Source organism: Pseudorasbora parva, chromosome 12 (assembly GCF_024679245.1).
Source record: "Pseudorasbora parva isolate DD20220531a chromosome 12, ASM2467924v1, whole genome shotgun sequence".
Taxonomy (NCBI): Eukaryota; Metazoa; Chordata; class Actinopteri; order Cypriniformes; family Gobionidae; genus Pseudorasbora; species Pseudorasbora parva.
This window is the reverse complement of record NC_090183.1, coordinates 22915737-22939535: the sequence shown is the minus strand read 5'-3', so window position 1 is coordinate 22939535 and position 23799 is coordinate 22915737. Positions and strand designations below refer to the sequence as shown.

The 23799-nt window shown below is 38.8% G+C and overlaps 1 protein-coding gene across 2 annotated transcripts in view; it reads left to right on the top strand.

Moving 5' to 3' along the window:
• The window catches only part of septin9b (septin 9b), a 127157-nt gene that overhangs the window by 38366 nt on the left and 64992 nt on the right, over positions 1–23799 (top strand). For both annotated transcript variants that reach the window (XM_067459504.1, XM_067459505.1), the window contains exons 2-3: positions 11021–11285; positions 12202–12551. In XM_067459504.1, coding sequence (XP_067315605.1) covers positions 11021–11285; positions 12202–12551 — 615 coding nt within the window. The remainder of the gene's footprint in view (positions 1–11020; positions 11286–12201; positions 12552–23799) is intronic.

Below are 23799 nucleotides of genomic sequence, written 5' to 3'. Positions count from 1 at the left end.
TTAATTTACACACACACACAAAAAAACAGAAAGCTGGTCATTTTAAGGGGCCCATTTACACAACAACACGTTCAAATAATAAAATGGAAAACTTGCTAAATTAAATAAAAAATTATAATTTGTGAAAACAATGACGTATTACATGTTCAGTATATAGGCGTGTAGGTTTTCTTTACTAAGTGACTTTGCCAACTACTGGCCTGGCATGCATAATACAGCATTTTTAATAGTTTGTGCAGGTGTGTGTGTGTGTGTGTGTGTGTGTGTGTGTGTGTGTGTTTGTGTGTGTGTGTGTGTGTGTGTGTGTGTGTGTGTGTGTGTGTGTGTTGGTGGTGGGGTGGGGTGGGGGGGGGGATTGGGTCATTTAACAAGTTAGCGTCTGTACATGAAAAACACAAATTAAAAAGTTTCTGTTTTTAGTACATCCTTGTTGTGTAAACATACCCTAAATCATGTGTACATGCAGTATGTAATTTGCATACACTTTTACTCCTGGTTTATTCAGTCAGCACAGCAGCTTTCTCCACTATGTAATTTCTCAGAGTTGCTGCAATGAACATAGCATCTGAGGATTACTTTTATTTTGATCCCTGTCGTTTTGCTTTATTTAATGTTTCATTGCGGGTTCCCTCTTAAGTCATACTCTAGTAGCCTGACAAGCCAGACCCACATCAAGATGTTGGGTCTGGGAAGTCACCATTGGCAGGGCTCAATCCAAGTCCTTTCAAACTACCTCTGCACGCAATTGGATAGCGCTACAACCAACCAGAGCAACGTGAAGCGGAGCTAGTTGATAGATTAAACTTTCGCTGTATCTGGTCAGCAAAACTCTGAACATCTTCCCTTTTTAAGAATTATTTCAGTGCCGGTCTGAGGTAATGTGTGTGGGTGGGTGGGGCTTAGGGTTAGGGTTAGGGTTGGGGGTTAAGGACAAATGCCTCTAGTTGAAGAGTATTTAGCAAGCTATTTCTCCCTGGAAACATCGTCACTGAAGGCTCTTGTTTTGCGATCCAGACCATGCCAGATAATATCTAGGCTGGTTGGCAAATTGCATGTGGCGGCAGGTCAGGCAGGTGGTTAACTGCACACAATAGCGGTGTTGTAGGTGTAACAGAGTTTTATAAATATACACGTATGTGTGTCTCCACTTGCTAAAAATGCGTTGGTAAATAATCACACTGAAACATGATTGTATCAAACAGGGATTACAGGGCTTCCTATTGGCTGGCTGGTTATCTTTGTTGGGTGTGCCCTCTAATGCACTTATCATTTAATGTGTGTAAAGCCAGCGGTAATTCGTGTGATTTGATAGCTCCTTAGTTCTAGCTGCAATTGTCTGTAAATGAAATGTGTGATCTAACTTGAGCAACATCATTTACATATTCAACATCAAGTAAAGTAAAATTTTGATGATGTGTGCAAAATGTGTTTTATCGTAGCACAAGAACGAGGTGTAGAATATGCTGGAATACATTCACTCACCCGCTGTTATGTGTTACAGGTACATGTTATGCTTTTATTTTGTGAGATTGTATTATTCTGAACTGTTCTTTATTTATTTTTTTAATTGTTCAGCTTTGTTGTAATTAGCCGTTTATGTGTGTAAAGCCAGCACACCAGAACGAGGTGTAGAATGCTGGAATACATTCACTCACCTGCTGTTATGTGTTACAGTGAATAAAGTCATGAAAGAAGAGTATTTTTGAAGCACTAGCTTTATTGATTAACAACACAACGCAAGAGAAGAAAAGACTAGTTACATGGGCATATCAGGATCACCCATTCAAAGACCTGGAACAGGGTAAGGGTCTTATCCATTGAGGCAGTCGCCAAACTGTGCATATCCACAGACCTGGTCCTCTGCTCCACTAAAAAGACAGCCCACTTCATTGGCTGATCGATGGTGGCAATGTAAGGACATTTGTGAATGAAAAGACTGTTCTTGTTGCCCCAGTCACTCAATCCGGACTTTTGTTGATATGGTGGTGGGGAAGTTCATGAGGCTAACATGTTTATTAGCATATGTAATTAGTTTCCATTTATTGCCCTACCCGATATTTTTGTAATGAAGCATCATTATGCATTTAGGTGAATTGTCAGTAGAGCTGACAGATGAAACTAGGAAATTAAACAAAATGAATGAATGAAAGAATGAAGCATTTATATAGGGCTTTTATATCTACTGCTGTACACCCAAAGCGCTTTACACTCATGTCAGGGATCTCTCCTCAAACACCACAAGGGCATCCACTTGGATGATGTGACGGCAGCCACAGTACAACGGCGCCAGTGTGCTCACCACACACCAGCGATAGGTGGAGAGGAGAGAGGGTGACATTTTAGTGGATGGGGATTATTAGGCCATGATTGGCCAGGACACCGGGGTTACAGCCCTACTCTTTACGAGAAGTGTCATGGGATTTTTTTGAATGACCACAGAGAGTTAGAACCTCGGTTTAACGTCTCATCCAGGAAAGGAATGATGAAAATCTACTTTTTATTAGTACCCTTCCCCAGTTTTTAAGGTTTTTAAGCAAGGATGCTCTCCTGATGTTGGCTGCGGGGTTGAGCTGGGTAGATGGGGATTTTGCCCCTCAGAATAATTTATTAAAGAAAATGAGATTAAATGAATATAGAATATAATCTATACTATATGTAGAATATAGATTATATTAATGTTAATTAAAATATGAGATTATATTAATATATAATAATTTCCTGTGATTTCTTTCAATCAACTTCACTATCCATCTAATTTAGTATGTGCAAAGTTTGTATTATTAAAAACCAATCATATGATGAATGAGTGTGTCCCATTTGGATTTTTAATTACTGGTGAATTTTCAAAATGTGCTTCCTTACGTACTTTTTGGGCCAATATTGCCCATAACCCTTTGGTTTCAAAAGGTTCTCTGATCTTTTATGTTGGCAATATTTTTATTATTATAATTTTTATTTCAATTATACTCTGTTTTCTGTTGGCTCCTAATTGACACCATATTCCCTTCACTAAGCCCTTTTCTGAAGAGTAGGACAAATGAAAGCTGATGCTTCTTTAGTTCTATGACGGGACTGGAAATATAAGTCTATCTATCTTAATGTAGGGTCTGCCCTAAAGCTGCCGTAAGCCTCGACACAGAGGCCTTGTTAGAAAGCCAAGAAAAATAAAGCTTCAGTGAAGGTTGGCTGCTTTAACATATGCTGGCCTGGTTCTGAATCTAATGACTGTGTGCTGCTCGAGAGAGACTGGAGGACTTCAGGTCATATGATTTCAAAAGTTGAACTTTTTATCATCTAGATGTGTTTAGTTATTTGTTAGTCAAACTGTAATTGCTTATTTCTTTATCTTACATCTGCTGGCTGTCTAAGTAAGGTGAGTTCCCCAAGTTAGCACAGTCAAACAAACAGAGCCAACACATTTCTCCACTGAAAACCATTACAAAAAATGTTCTGATCAATTTTCAGATTTTTTTATTTTCTGATAAAATAATATCAACCCGTGCCTATTTGTGGCAACTTTTAATCCGTTTACATTTTATTGCTTTGGTAATAGTTTTTATAGTTTTTTGTATTAGATTTCAGAAGTCTAATTGTATTAGACTTAGTCCATCCTGGCGTAAACTTCTAAAATTCTCTGAATTGGTTTAGGAATCAGAACAGTAGATTTTAATGGAATTTTTTTCTGTTTGGAGTAAGAGCTTGCAGGATATCAAACAACTACAGGCTCTCATACACATTGCTCTGGCAAGGATTTCCTTTTTGCCGTTCCTATTTTTTCCTCTGTTTTTTACTTTAATTCCAGGTGCGTGGGATGGACAAACGGAGTGCTCCCATAATCCCTCAAAAGCATGTTGGCTTTTCTTCAGAAACTGAAGCCAAAAGGAGCTCATGGGCTATGCTCGACCCAGCCAAACAGCTGTAGATACAGCATCAAATGTCACTCCATATAACTTTTAAAAGAATATTGTTGTAGTACACCAACAGTTACAGAATAATCATGTACTACAATGATTAGTTCAACATGAACTAATCATGAACCAATAAAGAGCTTTTCTTAAAGGGGTACTTCAGCGCTGGGAAGATGAATCTGTATTTAAACTCGGTCATCAATGCAGTAGAAATGTGAAATTATTTTTGAATTTGGTGTCTTCTAGACTGAGAAAAGACAGAAAATGTATTTTTGTCCCATGGGGATTAAAGACTACAATTCCCAGAATGCTTCGCTGCCTAGTGAGGCCATTCCCAACGCCACCAACTTGATTACTGTGACGGAGTTGAAGACACTACAATTAAAAACTGAACGTGTCTGTTCAAAATAATGAGTGAGTCACCGCGCGAGTCTCACAGCACTGAGCACTAACTGCACGAGTGATGAGAGCTGAGGTTATTGCGACTACACTCGCGGCATACATTCACAACGCGAGTTCAGTCTGGCGCGTTTCAGTTCATGCCTTTGCAAGCTTAACTTTCATAGAAATTAATTTGAGAAGTTAAAAGACTTACATTGCTCACCATAGCTCAGTTTAAATGAGTGCCTGTAGCTGCCAGCTGATCTCTCCCTGCAAGCTGAATGTTATCTCCCATCCCCCATGCGCGGATTCAAAACATGCGGAAATGGCTCCCTCTACTGGCTGTAGTCTTTAGCCTTTGGGCAAACATTCCTCCTATGATGCAAAAATCGTCAATTTGCATCATAGGAGGAATTTTTCCAGAAATAAAATGCATAAATCTCTTGTCTCAGGGGGATATGAGGGGGGAAAGCACAATCATTTGAATATACTCCAGGGTTTTATACTGATACAAAGCCATATGCTAATCGCTGAAGTAACCCTTTAACTATGATTGGAGTCATATGGAACTACTTGTTAGTACATGTTTGATAGTTAATGCATTAATTAACATTTAGGGGCAAACTAAATCTAAGGCTAATATTAATAAATGTAAGAAATATTTAAATCAATTTTAAACAATTGACATCTGAAGCTTAGTCAAACATTACTAAATGGCACAGTATTAGTTTTTCATACTTTCACTGATCCTCCTTGTCAAATGTAGAAAATACTAAATCCACAAATATTCAATCTTAAAAGGTCTTAATCTATTTCCCATCAAACTCAACCTACTGCGACTTATACAACTAAATAAAAAATAAAAATTTAAAACAACAAAGAACATTTGTTCAACAGCTCCTGAGGAATCGTTCCCAAAATAATAACTGAACATGAAGCATGCACTGAAGTCAGGGGAAAGTTTGCTGGGATCAGTACAGTTCACTCTCCATTCATTCACTGGCAGTGATTATATTGTATATTGTACATTTACACAGCACTTAAAGGGATAATTCACACAAAAATGAAAATGTTGTCATCATTTACTCACCCACAAGTTGTCCCAACCCTGTATGAGTTTCTTTGCTCTGTTAAACACATAAGAAGATATTTGGAAGAATGTTTGTAACCAAGCAGATAGAGCAACCTTTGACTAGCATAGTATTTTTTACTCCCTACTATGGTAGTCAATGGTTGTTGTATCTGCTTGGTTATTATTCTTATGTATTCTTTTATGTTCAGCAGAACAAAGAAACTCATACAGGTTTAGAAACAACTTGAGGGTGAGTAAATTATGACAGAATTTTCCTTTTTGGGTGAACTATCCCTTTAACTGTGCTGAATTAGTTATACTAGTATGAGTGTATTTGATAGTTTATGATAAAGCATGAGCTGTATTTAGTAAGTAATTAACAGTGAATTAATTATGATGTGCCTCCTCAAGTAAAGTTATGATAAAATGATGCATTAACAGTACATGAGTTGATGTTAGTCTATGGTAAGTTAATAATGAGTTAAGTATGATGTCCCCCCACAAGCATGACACAATAATGCACTTACAAATCACTTACTAAAATATGAATAAACATACTAAAAGTGCCATCCTTATTCCTTTACACCACCTATACTTAAAACAAAGATGAAAAAAATGCAGTTTCTTTATTTTTATTTATATAATTAAGCATACATGAACTCAAAAGCCCAAACATACCTATTAAGACACATATAAGGCACATTTACATGTAAAATAGGGTACATCCATAAGCTAATGATAACTTAAGCATATACAGTAGATTTAATGGCAAAAATTAAGATGCCGATGGCAGATTATGATATTACAGTTTAAATTATGACAGGATTAAATCACATTTTTAATTCAAAGTCAGAGTATTTATTATTTTTTTCTTATAGAGCCTGATTGATTTAGTTTACCCTTACATTTTAATTAAGGCATAAGTCGGGGCGAAGTCAGAAATGATCAGACAGATCTACAGATCTAAATAACCTACATTAATTTAAAACACTTGCATATGTCACCATATTATTAACATTTCACCAACATCAAGCTCAAATGGAGTTTTGAGGTTTTTGAACAAGCACATTTCGCAGAAATCATGTCAGAGATGCATGCTTTGTCTGTCAATAACAGCAACAACCGAGGCAGAAAGTGCATTATATTTTCATTTCAGGTTATAAAGTTTACTGTAGCCATGCGGAATGTTTTTTTCTGACATTTGGCCAAAATCTCATATTATTAAAGATGAAGTGGGGGAGACCGGGGGCAATTGTAACAGGGGGCAATTGTAACATCTCAAATTACATCAATCAGAAATGAGTCAGAATCATGAAACTCATTTTGCATATGCTCAGTGGAGATCCCTTTCTGCTTGCCAAAGGACAAGCTGCTGAGTGATACTTGGTAAATCTGTCTTGTTTTCATGACCATTCTGTTTTCTAACATTTTATATATTTGTCAAACTTTTGCTTTATTGTTTCTAGGGTAGCATGTCATGAGGTCGTACAGTCAGGGGGCAACTGCGTTACAATTGCCAAAAAACATCTTGCTGGGCCCCCGTACCATGTATGTGTATGTATAGAACACTGACTTCTAAGGCCCCTTCCTGCCTCGGGCCCTGGTTACTCGGTACCCTTTATCCCCCCAGTACGATGCCCCTGATTGTGGCAGCAGACCAGTGCTTTATAGTCTTTGAGTGCCTCTTAATCTGGGGACTGGGGTTCAAATCCCACCAAGAGCAAATTTTAATGCTTTCTAATTCTTCAATATCTATGAATTTAAATACTGCCATATACTACGCATTGGTGTAAGATCAACATATTTAGTATTATTTTTGGCTTGTTATACAAGCCTACCATGGAAATTCAATATAGAAAATAGAAGATTTTTTTTTTCTAATGTTGTAATAATAATGTAATAATGTGAAAAGTTTTTTCTGTTCCGTTTAATATTTATGTATAGCCTACGATTTAACTATACCCTATTAAACTATACTGTGTTATCAATATATTTAGTAGCATAGTACAGAGGTTAAAGATTTTGCTTCTCAATCTGGATCCATTTTACTGAGTAAACTCTGTACACACTGTAAACACTTGTTTACAGCATGCTGTTCAGACCAAGAAAAATAGTAAGGGAAGTGTCACTGCCAATATTATAATTGATATTAAATAGTTTAAACTATATTCTCTGAAGTGTATTGGGGTCCTTGGTATTTTTTACAAAGGTATTACAGGTGTTGTTACAATTGCCCCCATATGGTGTTAAAATCGCCCCCGCATGTGCAGATGTAACATTTGACTTTGTTTCAATCAATATTGTGACTCTAACATTGCTTGTAAAAAAAATTGTTGAATGTTAACAAGAAGATAGTTACAAGTTACAAACATCATTTTTTCCCCAAATATTTCAAAAGGTTTTTGAGCAATGACAACATGACAAAAATGTGTTACAATTATGACATATATTTTTTGGTAATGCTGTCATGACCGTCTCTCTTTCTCTCTGCAACCAACACGCATAATCAAATGATACTCCTGCAGATTTAGTATCTGATTTTTTGCCCTGTTTATGATAAGGCAAGGTTGGTAATGGTTTTAGTTTTAATATGTCATGTGGCACAACTTTAAATTATGTAATTAATATTTATGAATAGACAATTCTCTCTCTCTCTCTCTCTCTCTCTCTCTCTCTCTCTCTCTCTCTCTCTCTCTCTCTCTCTCTCTCTCTCTCTCTCTCTATATATATATATATATATATATATATATATATATATATATATATATATATATATATATATATATATATATTGAGACAGCATCAGCAAAAAAAAAAAAAAAGCCCTGCTGACACATAAAATAACTCGGCAGATTAGTAGATTATCTCATGGAAGGTTTCTGACACTCCTATTTTGTGATGAGGCTATTAGTCAGCTGTTGCTTTAGAAGTAGTTGTACAAAGAAATAACAAATACTGACAGTTTATCAGTTTGAGTGACATTAAAATGAAATCATCTGCTATAATGTGCCTTAATGCATATGTTGTGTTATTCATTGCTAGTTTGTGTGCTGAGTGTGAGAAACTCATAAGGGATTTTCTAAGCACTGTAAATATTGCAGGCACTCTGGGAAAGTTTGTCTCGGAAATATCTGGCCCAACTTTAGAGAGATTGTGTTTTCTCTCAAGTCATAAACAACTGGGTGGTGGGATTTTGAATCAGTGGCAGAGTGGTTTGGACATTCTTATGATCTCGTTTATTTTGACCATATTCACATTTTATTATAAAACATATACTGGAAGTGTGTAAGATACTTAAATGAGCAGTTCAGATTTAATTAAACTGTTAAAGTTTATGACAGTCTACTATTCCCTTTACTATCAAGCTGTTAGTGTGAGAAAAGTATACTGTCTTTCACCAAAACCATTTTAATGTCTAGCCATTTATTTAGATGCCATTACATTCAAAGGTCAAGCTAAATGTCACAAGTGTTTTAGCTCTGTTTTCCATTATTATAAAAATATGAAGTATTTTATAGTTTTCCAGTAGAATAATTTATTCCCTCTGCATGGTCATGTAACAAAATCCATAAGGAACCTTATATATTCTTAGGAGAGATTTTATTTTATTTTATCTGAAGCAATTTGAAAGGGAGTAGACATATTTTTTATCAGTGGCAATTTCTATCTATATATTTTTTTTATCAAAGTACCTAAAACTATGCCAACTAACATGCATTCACAAACAGACACAAGTCACTTCATACTAACAGAAAATACTATTAGACTGATTTGTATGCAAGCCCATTTCCACCAAATGAGAAAAGAAAAAAATGATAAAATGGCAGATTTAAGAGACATAAAGGATTATGTGATACATTGGAATAAGAAAAAGGTTATAATTATGATATAAAAAGTAATAGTAATTTATATAACATTTTTTTTTATTTATCTAAAAATTTTTGACTTTTACCTCATAATTTTTTGTCTTAAACCTAGTACCAGATTAAAAAGCATATTTACGCTGCTTGAACTGAAAGCAAATTGCACTGATAATATGACAGTATTTTAAAATATTTCTGTAAGATCTTTCTGTGAAACCAGGCCTTTATGTCATTATTTCTACATTGTATCTCATAGTTATTAATTAATCTCTTATTAATCTCATAATTTAGACGTTTTATGTCATAGTTATGATTGGTCTCATATGTGGTGGAAATAGGCTTCCTTAGCTTTTCTATTACATATGAATTGGACAGCCTGAACTCTATTGTAGTCCATGGTGTTTCTGTCTGCACCAATAACTAAAGAAGAAAAAAATAAACAATGGCAGCATTGCTGTTTTTGTTGCACATATAACTGCACACATGTACAGTATATTAAGCACGAAGTCCTTTGGCCACCGGTTCACCCATCATATCTTAGAAAATGCGTAATTAATTATCAGAACCAGGGCATCTCCTCTGGGCATCCAGTGACCTTAAGCATTCCAGCAGTGATGCTGGCACTGGCACCAAACGGGACATCTGGATTTAGACAAGCATGACAAAACAGGCCACTACTGATATGATTTGTCCTGATATGAATTTGTTTCTTTGGTTAGCCATATGAGGCAGATGCATATGATTCAGTCTACATTTTCTTGTCTGAGATTAATCTGACCATGATGTTTAGTTTATTGGGAGACTAAATAAACTAGGGAGAATAAGTGCATAAACAGTAAGACAGTTGTGGCTGTATGGAAATAAAACAAAATTTGTCTTTACAATAACTTCACATAAAATGAGATTTTGAGAAGCATACAATCATTGAAAGTCAGACATTAAGGTACACAATAACAAATATGATAAAATATAGAGGTGTTACAACACTAGCTGAAAAAATGGAATGTGTTTGATTCAAATAAAAGACAGTAATTGCAACTGTATCTTTAAATAGGGGAATATTCATGTTTTTATCCCCACCCCACACACACACACACACACACACACACACACACACACACACACACAAAATATATTAGTTATATATTTTATTGGAATTATACAAATGTATTTCTGTGTTCAGTTGTACTTATAAATCACTTGCTGGCAGGTGTGACAAAAGAAATTAATAAAAGAACAATGAAAATGATCTGCAATTATTGATCTGCGATGGGCAATTGGTTTGTGACTGCCTTTCAGTCTGCCTGAGATTATGAAAACCTTGAAATTATAAATTTGCTTTCTTTTACAATCACTTATATCTGCAATAAAGTGTATTTATGAACACAATGTTGCTGTTTTGAGCCCAATGTTTAGCCAGAGCACTGAATTTGGCGGTTCCACCCATCAGAAAATTCATTACAAAGTAATATGGTGTTTCATAACTCTTCTGTGCTGATAAGTGCACCCTGGGTACCATGACAAATTTACCATCTGTAGAATGTTTTCTGTGGGTTTGGCCGACCTGCCTCGCAGTCTGGATGCCCTCAGCCTTCCATTACTTTTCTAACACTATAAAATATAATGGTTAGGTTGAGTACAAATGAATGGCTTCTTTTTTTTTTTATTTACATAATTTGTATTTCAAACCGCAGCTCTTTCTCTAGAATTTGATGGTTAGATGTGTTGATGTCTAGGAGTTTTAACACATTAAATTCCAATCTGAAAAGTTTTCTAATCTGACCTTTTCCAACCAGCTCTGAAACGCTCCTTTGAAGTGGAGGATGTGGACTCCTCCTCGCACTCTTCATCACCTCACACACGCCGACCACCGTCCAATGTTCAGCGTTCAGCCATGTCTCCAACCAGTGGGCGGTATTACGAACTGGGCTCCAATGGTACCAAGCCTCCTGACACCTCGAGGCCCAAGGCACGAACTCCTGAACCTGTGTCACGCAGGACAGAGCTAGGCTTTGACATCTCATCTAACAACAACGGCAAAGCTTTTGAAGGCTCTCCCAGGTATAAACTAAAACATGTATAACTGCAATTTTCATGTCACTGTCAGTTATTAGATTTTATTGGGCAGACCAAAATTGTCTTGCGTGGCATCGTTTAGCAATTCCAGTTGTGTGGTCTTGCTGTGAGCACTTTTGGTAAGAATGAGAGCTGTGCAAGTTCTGTGGTTCACAGACAGAATAGGCTTTAGCCATTTAGCAGACTGTTTTCAATAATGCTGAAAAGCCATGGTAGAGAAGAGTAAAAATGCTAAAGTGTTCTCTGGATTTACAGCATCAAAGACAAAGACAGCAGTCAGTTTATTTTGTGTGTTTTAGGTGAGCCATTGAATCATTCACTCAATCAATTTGTTTAAAAACCTTAATTCATAAAAAAAATCACTCTACTGTGCATTGCTCTGAGACACTGTTTTGTATATAACTACATTTGTTGGTGAAACAAAAACATAACTGCAAACATTTTGTCTAAAATGTAACTTTAATATTTTATATTAATAAAAGTAAACACTTTGTGGCAAGTTCATATAATCTCCTTTGTACATTTTTGTTTAATTTGCTCATGCTCCCCTAAATGGTTTGGAGTGGACCTTCATGATGACTTTTACCTACAAAACAATACATTTTTGTACAAAGTAATATGAAATTACCAACTTGTATAATACATCTGAACTCACATCAGACAGTTTTAAAAAACAGAAACTATTTTAGTCACTTAGATTTTAAACACCAGTTTTTTTCTGCTCAGCCAACGAAAATAGTGCTGGACAAGTGAACAGTGAAAAATAGCTACAAATATTTAAAGTGCTGTTATATGAAATATGAGCACTCTTATCCACTCACATCAGAAGACCAGAACTAACAATTGTATAATGCAGATTATGTAATGCTAAACTAAAAGATAACATTGTATTTTGTCCTAGTCCTGGCACAGCCCGGTTTGGGCTGAAGAGACCAGATGTCTTGGGCCACAGTAAGACCCCTGAGATGCAGAAGCATTCAGTCACCTTCAGCAAGACACTGGAGACCATTGCCCCCATCACACGTGCAGCATCTACCATTGTTCCTCATGCCAGTGCAAAACTCCCAGAGACCACCTTTAGAAAGAGCGAGCCACCGAGTCCTGGGGATGGATCAGCAAGGAAGCATGAAATCAGTATGACCAAAACAACAGAAGCCAGAGGTCATGACAGTCTCCACCATCCACAGGTTACAACAAGGTGTCCATCTCCAAATCACGTTGGACGGAAATCCCCTAGTTCTGACGGCCATAGTAAGTACAGTCCAGTTATATTACTGTTATATTACTGTGAGGACCACTATCGTCAAAGATGATTGACAATTAGCATACAGTTTGGATTGGCAGTATGGTTCTGTTCTGGGCAGGAAGAGAGCAGGAAGAGCAGCAATAACAACAAAACCAACATAATGTATTGCAGATAATGACAATATTTAATAGAGGGTAATTTGCTCTGGGGAGCTGCTGATAATACTAAAGGAGCATATATATGTATATGAAACAACAGAAATACATAAATAAACAAATAATGAATGCGAAAAATAAATAATTACATCGATCAATGATTCGGATTGCCAATGTCACGTGATTTCAGCAGTTTGGCAGTTTGATACGCGATCCAAACTGCTGAAATCACGTGACATTGGCAATCTGAATCATTGATCAAGTCACTGATTCATGACCGTTTGAATCTTTATTTGAGGAACACGGAAGAGAAGACAATGATGAATAAAGTCGTAGTTCTTAATATTTTTGCACCAAAATGTATTTCCAGTGCTTCAAGAGATTCTAATCAATCAACTGAAGTCACATATGGACTACTTTGATGATGTTTTTATTAGCTTTCTGGACATGGACAGTACAGTGTGCATAGACTGCATATGCTCTGGGACTAAAATATAAAATATCTTAAACTGTGTTCCGAAGATGAACGGAGGTCTTACGGGTGAAGAACCACATTAGGGTGAGTAATTAATGACATAAATTAAATTTTTGGGTGAACTAACCCTTTAAGAACAGAAATGTATATTTATTTATTTATCACTCTTATTTTTTGTTTATTTATGTATTTCTGTTATTACAGTATTGAGGCTTGACTGCATGAATTTACAAAGCTCTGCAGCTAAACATGACTGTGGCGGAGGGAGCGTGGTTTAGCGAGGTCTGTACGAAAACAGATATTTGGAGAAAGATTGCTGTGAACAAGTTATATTGAAATGAGTTGTTGTGAGTGCGACATTAATTTGTTTGTACCACAAGAGTTCTGAATAAACATGAGTCCCAGTCATGCCAACCATCTTCTTCCTCCTTGTTCTACGAACTTTGCGGCTAACCTACATGATTGGTTACTTTTATGTTTTTCTGTGCTGGCATGTCGGTCAGTGGCGGCTTTCCTTTGACTATTAACGTCCACTTCACAATGGCACAGTGTGCATTTGATATAAATTTATGCTCAATTGTCCATTGACCGTGACGTTTCGGCATGTTAACGTTATGACAGCCAGCACGTCTTGCTCGTTTACATTTTTAGCCAATGATATATCAGATATTCATTTGACACCGCTTTCAGCCATTCGTTTGTTTGACCAAGGATCTTACGGCATTAGACGCTATGCTGCTGTGTCCCAACAAAGATGCTAGAGCGTGTTTTTTTAGGCAGATTCTCCAAAACTCCAAAAAGGAGGACAATTCAGTGTCCGGCTTGAGGCTGCGCCAGATGCCGGACAGGGGGCTTAAAATCTGGACTGTCCGGCCAAAATCCAGACGTATGGCCACCCTAGCTGTGATAGACATCGTATTCCTATAGGTAGACATGATCAGCTGACAGTCAGCGAATGCGCGCTTGACTAACGTGACCTGATGCAACTCATGATTTTTGGTCACAGGTTACAGTATATTGGTGTCTTTAACTACAATGTACTTACATCAAAATAATGTTTGGTGCGGTGTTCTAATTTTTTCATGTTGTATTGCAAAACACATTTGAGGTAGGACACAGTTAGAGACCGTTAGGTTTCATTCTATTTTCAAGGCTAAATTGTGCGCATGATTTACCATTTAGTTTCCTTTGATTTATAAATAGTGCGCACATTTTACTAATTCGTTCCCTCGATTTGCTAAATCATGCGCACGTTTAACTAATACGTTCCCTCGATATATATGGAGCTAGAAATATGACAAAATTATCTGAATTTGAATTGTATAAATCTGAATTATTGACAAGTGTAATCTAACAAAATTGAATATTATGTTGCATTTTACATAGTTCTGAATTTGATTTTTTTTTAAAAATGTTGAATATAGAACCTTTGAAATTGAACACATCTGAAATGTTTTTATGTCGAAATTGTATAGACATGTATTTTCGAACAGCAGATATTTTGTTCTGAATTAATAGACTGGAAATATTCAGTTAGATTCAAGTTTCAGATGAAGAAGAAATTCAGATCATCAAATTCAATATTCTAAAATTCAGATCATCAAATTCAATATTTTAAAATTCAGATCATCAAATTCAATATTCTAAAATTCAGATCATCAAATTCAATATTTTAAAATTCAGATCATCAAATTCAATATTCTAAAATTCAGATCATCAAATTCAATATTTTAAAATTCAGATCATCAAATTCAATATTTTAAAATTCAGATCTGAATTTCTCTTCATCTGAAATCTTGAATCTGTATTTTCAAAAACTGAATATTTCCAGTCTATTAATTCAGAACAAAATATCTGCTGTTTGAAAATACATGTCTATACAATTTTGACATAAAAACATTTCAGATGTGCTCAATTTTAAAGGTTCTATATTCAACATTTAAAAAAAATTCAAATTCAGAACTATGTAAAATGCAACATAATATTCAATTTTGTTAGATTACACTTGTCAATAATTCAAATTTATACAATTTAAATTCAGATCATTTTGTCATATTTCTAGCTCCATAGGATATACTAAATCATGCACACAATTTATAAATTGAGGGAACGAAATAGTAAATCGTGAGCACTGTTTACTTTTTTTTTCTTTCTTGCATGTCATGTAAGGGGCTCTGTACATAAGTAGTGGAGAAATCAATGCAAAAATGAGAGACAGGTGTGTGTGGGAAGAGCTGGAGCACTAATTAGAATGAGGTGAATCTGTGATGGCAGAGTGAGTGAAACTGACAACCTAAAGGCTGCAACATACTCCATAAGAACAGAGAAAAAAGTTCTCGCTCCCAGGGTTGCAAGAACAAAATTACGTCATTTTCTTCTCGCATCCCTAGTTTGGGAGTTGTCACCTTGTTCTTGCCACCTCGAGGTTTCTTGCAGAGCATGTTCCAAGCTTTATACACACACACACACACACACACACACAGACACACACACACACACACACACACGCACGCACGCACACGCACGCACGCACGCGCACACACACACACACACACACACACACACACACACACACACACACACACACACACACACACACACACACACACACACACACACACACACACACACACACACACACACACACACACACACACAAAAGAAAGGCTGATGATCAAACCAGTGTCCTGACAATTATATGACCCCTTTAAGATAACCACATGGCTGGTCAATTGTATTCTCATTCGATAAAAAATTATAAAAAAATCTGTGTTTTTGAACCAGCTGTGGTGCACACACGTTATTTCATTATCGTTCTTTTCTTTGGTGGTCTGTCCAGAGGTACCCTGGTCTATAGTTGTATCCTATTATCTTTTACCTCATCTCTTGCTTTAAAGGTTGTTCAAATACTGTGTTAAACATAAATGCTTGTCATTATTGTTACTGAGGGGAGTTCTTCCAGTCTGCTGCCTTATGTGATTTCGACTTTCTGTGCTTCACCCTCCTTAGCCTGAGCTCCAAGCCTTTCTATCTGTGTTTGATCTCAGCTGGACACTGAACTTACAGTGACTCCGACATCCTGAATGGGCTGTTGAGTTTTGGCCCTTACTGTCCATGAGAAATTAGCAAGATGCAAATGAGCCATGAGTGGAAGAAAGCTGCAAGGATGCCACAGGCTTCTTACTCTGTCTGGACTGGAGCCTTTCAGTCCAGCTGTGCTTCAGACAGCCTTCATACTGAGAAATAAACATACTGTGGTAACTCAGGATCACAAAGGACCTGAGGTAGAGAAGAACTGTGCTGAAGGAGAGGGGAAGTGGTTTTATTTTTAAGTCAGTGCAGCTGTGGAGTATCTGAAAACTTTAATGGCATTTGTAGCTTAAACTATAAAAAACATCCAGAGGCTGTTTATGCCAGACTTCATTTTAAGTTTAAAATTGTTATAATGAAGACTGTTGTTTATTTAAGGAGCATTAAATGTGATGGATGTGCTGTCGGTTTTATTTATTTTATAGGATAATGAAGGAGGAGTGCTTTCTATTTCTTCCAAACTTATGACCACTTTTATGAAAGGTGGAACTATGGCTAGAGGTGTAACCCTATGGCTTAGTAGAGGTTACAACAGGTGTACAACCTACAATCTGCTTACCATGTCTGACTATGATGTAATTTGCAGTCTGAACTTTTCTCTGCCTTTGTGGTTGTGAGATGTTCTAGCAGCCCATGTCACATCGAGGCCACATCTATAGTAAAGACTGTGAAAAAAAAAGGGGAAAAAAATTATATTCAGTAATCTCCCACAGTTTATGCCATTCTACTTTTATTAAAAGTAGGGTAGGTAAGAATTGGTAAAAAACTGTTTTTCAAAATTTGGTAACCTTTCTTTAGATATATCAATACATAATTAAAATGTAATTAAAAGAAAGTAAAATTGAGTGTCTATAGACGTCACAACTGTTTTAATGACAGCTTATTATTTTCATTCACTCCACCTTCTCCCTTCTGGGCTCTTTCCAAAGCCACGCCCCCAAATACATGAATGCACAGACAGCAAGCAGAGTGCATGTAGTGACATCATGTCAGAATCACGTGGAAATTAACTTTTTTGTCCACCGGCCACTGTGGTTGGTGGATTTCAAAATTTCTTGTTTTTAAACGACAATGTGTAACTGCATGTGAAAATTAAAAATACAAGCTCTAAATTACTTAAGCAGTTTATTTAATATCAAGTGTCAATGAAATACTGACATTTTCTCTCTCTTATACATTTGGATGATTTGTGGTCTTTTATGGCTTTCAGTTTAAGGTTTTTAGTCCCAACAATGAAACTATTAGTTTTGGAATCTTCTGAAGCGTGGTGACGACATACCAAGGAGAGCATTGTCAGTAGGGATTCACCGAAATCAAAATTCTCGGCCGAAACTGACAACAAGGAAACCAAGGCCAAAAACTGAAATGCCGAAAGAAATTATGGCAATTGCATACATTAATATTAAAGTTTTAAATAATAAATCAATTACAAATTATGCAAATATTTTTTTAGCACATTGCAACAATGCACAGTATAAAATAAAATGACCTCAAGGACTTGACCTCACTTGTGTGTACATTAAATAATAATATACAGGCCTACTGGCCTGCAGAAAGGTATAGAAATTGAATAAAGTAATCAAATGTAAATACTGCATATTTAACTGTTTAAATTAAAGATTAATCCTTATTAAACTTACAAAAGCTATTTAATCAAAAGGAGTGAGTGATGTCCTTATATTTAGTTTGACATTAAACAGAGCAGTAAAGGCTACTGCCCCTTTAGGACCAAATGCTGTGTCATCATCTTTCTCAACTATATACAGTTCACTTAAGGCATACAGACTGTGTCTGCTAGGGCACTTATCAAGACATACTTCTAGTGTGAGTTTGTCCATTCAAACGCAAGACTTGAAAGAGAATTTAATATTTGCACGTTTTCGGATGATGCACAGGGACAGATCTTCTCACAGCGCATGCGTCCTCATTCGCGTCTTCTGACTCTACACTCGTGTGATCATGGAGAAAACGACTGGTCATATTCAACATACGGCAGCACTCGCATGCATTGAAACAAAGTTTACAAAGAGGTGAAACAGTATGCTACTTTTATTTCCCGGCTGCCACAGTACGCCGGCTTCACACTGCACGCGTAAGCAGGGCGTAAGCAGCGCGTATTTTTTTCGGCGCTCATGTTAACAGATGAGTGCATTCACACCGGCAGCAGAGGCAGCGCAGTGGCGCGTAGCAGGAACAGAGCAGAAGCGTCAGTGCCGCGATCGTTTCGGCGCCGGCTCTATTTTTGACGCGCTGCTCACGATGAATTAAAGCCACAGTACATTGTTCTGATCAAAATTAACCTGGTTAACATTTAACCATGAAATAAATTAGTGAAGTGTTCCGTGTGTTTCTCAGTCACCATATGACATCCGACGCTGTGAAAAAAAAAAAAAAGTTCTACACAAAAACCGAAGTCACTGCCATAAGTTTTTGCCTGAACTACAAAACTAATTTTAAATAATATATGCCAGTTTAGCTTAAATTAAATATGAATAAATTATGTATATATTATAACTATATGCGGGTATAAAAACAGAAACAATAAACAAAAGCACGTGGTGTCACAGGCAGTGTTCTTCAGAGTGCACCTGGAAAGACATGACACTTGTCTCATCGTGAAGGTTGAGAAGCACACAGTTCTCTATGATCCACACAATTTGCTTTATAAAGACTTGCAAGTAAATGAAAAAGCATGGGAGGAATTGGTAAGCGTGAGCGGCTCTTGGTGCTGATGATAAGTCATTTTAAAGTGCTTTTGGATTAAATATGTAATTTTAAACTAAATATGGATAGGTAAATAGAATGTACACACATTAATATAGCACACATACAGTATAGAAATGTAGATAGACTATGATGTGCGTTATTTTGTCATTTTAAAAAAAAAGTTTTTAGATAATTTGCTAATTTAGCCTACAATATATCATTAAGAAGTTTCCTCTTAGTTATTACAGTCATTTATGAATTATCTTTAAGAGGTTTATGATGGGTAATGCATGTAAATTCCAAGACAATTTCCTGAAGTTTCTCTTTTTAGCAGTGTGCTTTTCATGGACATATAGTGCGATTGCCTTTCTTCTATCAAAAACTGGCACTAAACGAAATAAAAAAAACATCAGAAACAAGTGAAACGATTTTAAAAAATAAAATTAGCTTTAATAAGCAATAATTTAATAATTATTGCTTATTAAAGAAGCAATAAATCTTTGCTTTATTTCCATTTCAAATACATTAAAGAGAAATGCAAACTTATCCATTATAGAGTACTCTGTACACAACTGCGTGTGATAACTGCGCGCGACAAACGCTGCCTGTGTGAAAGCAAAAAGTGTGCGCGCTGCTACTGCTTTATACACGCGCTGCTTCGGCGCTGCCTACGCCCTGCTTACGCGTGCAGTGTGAATTCGGCGTAACTGTAACTGTCTAACTTTGTCAGTAGAGAATACAGATAGTGGTAAAGTTTAAAATATATTTTTGTTTGATTTGGTAACAAGCTAGTTATATTTATGAGGCAAAGCTAAAAACGGGTAGCATTGATACATGATTTTCCAATAACATCAGTTATAATGTGATAAAGATGAATTTCGATAAGATTCATACCATATACTATGTTTTGCATGTAATAGTTTCCACGATGAAAGCATTGTTGATTAGTAGTAGCTAAAGCTAACTTAGTTCATAAAAAAGTTCCTGGATGCGGTGTACTAGCTTTTACACATGCCTTTTGTTATCTAAAGTTACATTTTGCGAAATTCAACACGAGAGCGATCAACTTGCGCTAAGCATATTGAGTTTTTAATCATCTCTATTAATGGCTAAGTGTAAAAAATGTAACTTTATGTAATGTTATGTTAGCTATATTAGGCAGCTACATGTGCTAGTGATACATGCTTCATTAAAACATAAACCAAAATGAAAGATTACCTGTCCAGCAGTAATACAGCCAACAATGAGTCGTTCCCTTTATCGAGGGAACTCGCACTCCGTCATCGTAGATGACACTTCGGGGAACGCCCTTAGCGTGATGCCACTGAAGCTTAAATGAAAAAAGGCTAATCCTGATTGGTGTTGCGTCATTGACGTAGCGAGTGACGGCATACCCAGAGGTATAAAGGGATGCCGACATAAGCAGTGTTAGCTTTCTGCTCTTCAGCGTTAGCGCTCTGTGTTGAATTGTTTGTCTATTTGGTGTTGTTTGTCCAGATGAGTTTTATGTGGCAGGCTCGTGAGCCTCGTAGTTTTGTCCTGCATCTGTTGAGGCAGCGCGGCGGCAGATCAGTAGGCTCGCATATGAACTTGTCAGCGGGTCTTGGGGCTGCTGAGGCACTTTCTCAGTCCCTGCTGACAGTTCAGATGTTCTCCGTCCCTGCGTGGAAGCCCGCACTGTGGCCTCTTCCCCCGGGGTGGAGAACCCGATGCTTGAGCTGTCTGATTCTGAGGAATTAGATGTAGTCAGCATCGAGGCGGGTGACGTAAGCACCAAACACACTGCTTCATTCCTCAAATAGGGGTGGACAGTCCCTGAGGGGGCTGCCTGTAGTAACCCGGTGTTCTCTGTCCCCGTGCGGAAGCCCGCGATGCGGCTCTTCCCCGGGGTGGAGAACCAGATGCTTGAGCGATCTGATTCCGAGGAATGAGATGTGCTCAGCGTCGACAGGGTGAAGTAAAAGAGAGCTCGCCACCTCTTAATGCAAGGCTCGATTACAAAATTGAACACACGCTATCGCTGTACATGTGATACTGTTTGGCGCGAGGCATGCAGTCAGCTCCTGAGAGTGCTGGCTGTCTTTGTTGAGAGATATCTTGCAGCGTACAGCCATGCGTTACAGGCAGCGTGTAGATGACGATTCGTTAAATACATATGTAAACAGTATCGTCTGGAGATTATGGCTGCATTTAATTCTGAGGAATTAAAATTAAACATTATCTGACTTTGAGGAGTTGGATATATTTATTCAGTCTTTCATTCAGACCATGTTCACTTGAGGGGTGATTAGGGGCATTTAATTCTGAGGAAATAAATGGGATTTATCTGACTTTGAGGAGTTAGATTATCAGCCTATCATCCAAATTGTGTTCACTGGGCTTTTTCATCTAAGGATTCACAGTGGCCGCCCTAAGCGGCCCTGTCGAGTCAGATGAAGCCCCTCTCCCGGGGAGCGATCAAGGTTGCCTCCTCTGTGGAGTTTTCTGGAAGTCGATGCTGCGATCCGCCGTCTACGACGCTCCAGCGAAAGGCATGCTGCTCTAGCCGCCTCTAGAAAGACTGCAGCTGGGCAGCGAACGCGTTCGCACCCCGAAAAATCCTCCCCGACTTCAGGGGGTCGGGCAGGAGGCTCAGTGGGTACCAAAGACCAGCCTTGAGAGGCTGGTTCCCCTAGTAGAATATCTCGGCGCATGATTATGCTCCCGAATATATCTGCTGGGGCCCTCTGTACCGTGGGCAAAGGGTACAGACTGCAGTTCAGCGTTCCGCCACCTGGGTTCATCAGTGTGGCCTGAATAGTGATGTGCCCAGCCCAGTGGCAGGTTATGGAACAGGAATTGTGCTCCCTAATGGTAAAGGAGGCTATACAGTGTATCCCTTCGCCAGACAAGGAGTCCGGCTTTTACGGTCGCTACTTCGTGGTTCCGAAAGAGGATGGAGGGGTGCGTCTATTATTAGATCTAAGGTACTTGAACCGTTCTCTGAGGAGATTCAGGTTCAAGACGCTCACTATCCCATCGTGAGCAGATCCAGTTCGAGGACTGGTTCGTCACGATGTATCTATAGACGCATATTCCGTGTCCCCATCCTTCCTGCCCACAGGAGGTCCTGAGGTTCGCTTTCGGGTGCGAAGCTTACCAATATCGGGTTCTCCATTCGACCTAGCTCTTTCACCCCTCACCTTCACGAAGTGCATGGATGTGGCTCTGGCTCCGTTAAGACTCCAGGGCATTGTGTACTCAATTATATCAATGACTGGCTCATTCAGGTCGTACAATATGGCGGTTCGGCATCGAGATGTCGTTCTGGCCCATATGAGGTGCTTGGAGGGGGAGACTCGACAAAAAAGGGTGTTAACGCCCTCCCAAGGGACTACGTTCCTGGGAGTCGTATGGGACTCGACAACGATGCGGGCACAATGTTCCCTGCACGTATCGAGTCCATACTGGTGGAGGTCTCCGGAGTAGAGCTAGCCCGCAGCCTCACTGTTAAGCAGTTCCAGAGACTGCTGGGTCTCATGGCAGCAGCGTCCAGCGTGATTCCGTTTGGCCTGCTCCACATGAGACCCCTACAGTGGTGGCTGAAGACCAAGGCTCCTTTGGGCCTGGATGCCATGACACAGATGTGGCCGAGGCTGCATCTGTATGTATTCCCCCAATTGCTCTGCTTCCGGGAGTTCTGGAGCGAGTCCGCCGGGAGGGCGTCAGCCTGCTCTTCGTAGCACCCCAGTGACAATCCAGAGTATGGTTCTCCGACATCATAGACCTGCTAGACGGCCTTCCATGGCAGATCCCTCTGAGGAGGGACCTGCTGACTCAGGCAGGGGGCACGATATTCCAGCCCCCAGCCGGAGTTTTGAACCTATGGGTCTGGTCCCTGAGGGGAGGAGGTAGAAGCTGCTCATAGAGGAGGGTCTGTTAGCAGGTGTCGTTGAGACCCTGCTCAGCTCCAGAGCTACTTCCAAGAGGAGGCTTTACAACCTGAAGTGGAATTGTTTTCCACTTGGTGTAGAGAACGTGAGGCCAGTTAACTGCGCAGTAGCTTCAGTGCTGGAGTTTCTCAAAGATCGTTTCTCTGCCGGGGCTTACCTCGTCCACACTTAAGGTGTATGTGGCAGCCATTGTGGCTTTCCACACACCTATAGGTGAGGGACCACTGGGAAGGCACCATTTGGTTGTACGGTTCCTCCGAGGGACGCGGAGGATGAGGCCTGTGGCTCATTCCAGGGTTCCGACCTGGAACCTGGCAGTAGTGATCGAGGGGTTGGCTGAGGCCCCCTTCCAGCCGCTGGAGCTGGCTGTGGCCAAGAACCCCACGCTTAAGGTGGCTTTTCTCCTTCCATCACTTCTCTGAGGAGAGTGGGGGACCTCCAAGCATTGGCAGTCACGCCAAATTGCTTGGAGTTTGCCCCAGGTGGAGTTAAGGCCATCTTGCGTCCAACCCCTGATAATTTACCCAAGGTACCATCTAACACGGCACGGTCGGTGGTTCTCCAGGCATTCCATCCCCAGCCTCATGTGACGGCAGAAGAGGACAGACTTCACCTCCTCTGCTCGGTGCGGACATTGAGGATTTATTGGAGAAGTCTGCCCAGTGGAGGAAGTCAGACCAGATGTTGGTGTGTTTAGATCCACCCAAGAAAGGGCTGCCTTCGGCAAAACAGACTATCAGTAACTGGATTGTCCAGGCAATAGCCACGGCCTATCAGGTGCGCAATCTGCCTTCACCTATAGCCGCGAGGGTTCATTCTACCAGGGGCATGGCCTCTTCGGTAGCCCTCATTTCGGGAGCCTCTTTGCAGGAAGTCTGTGAAGCGGCCGGGTGGG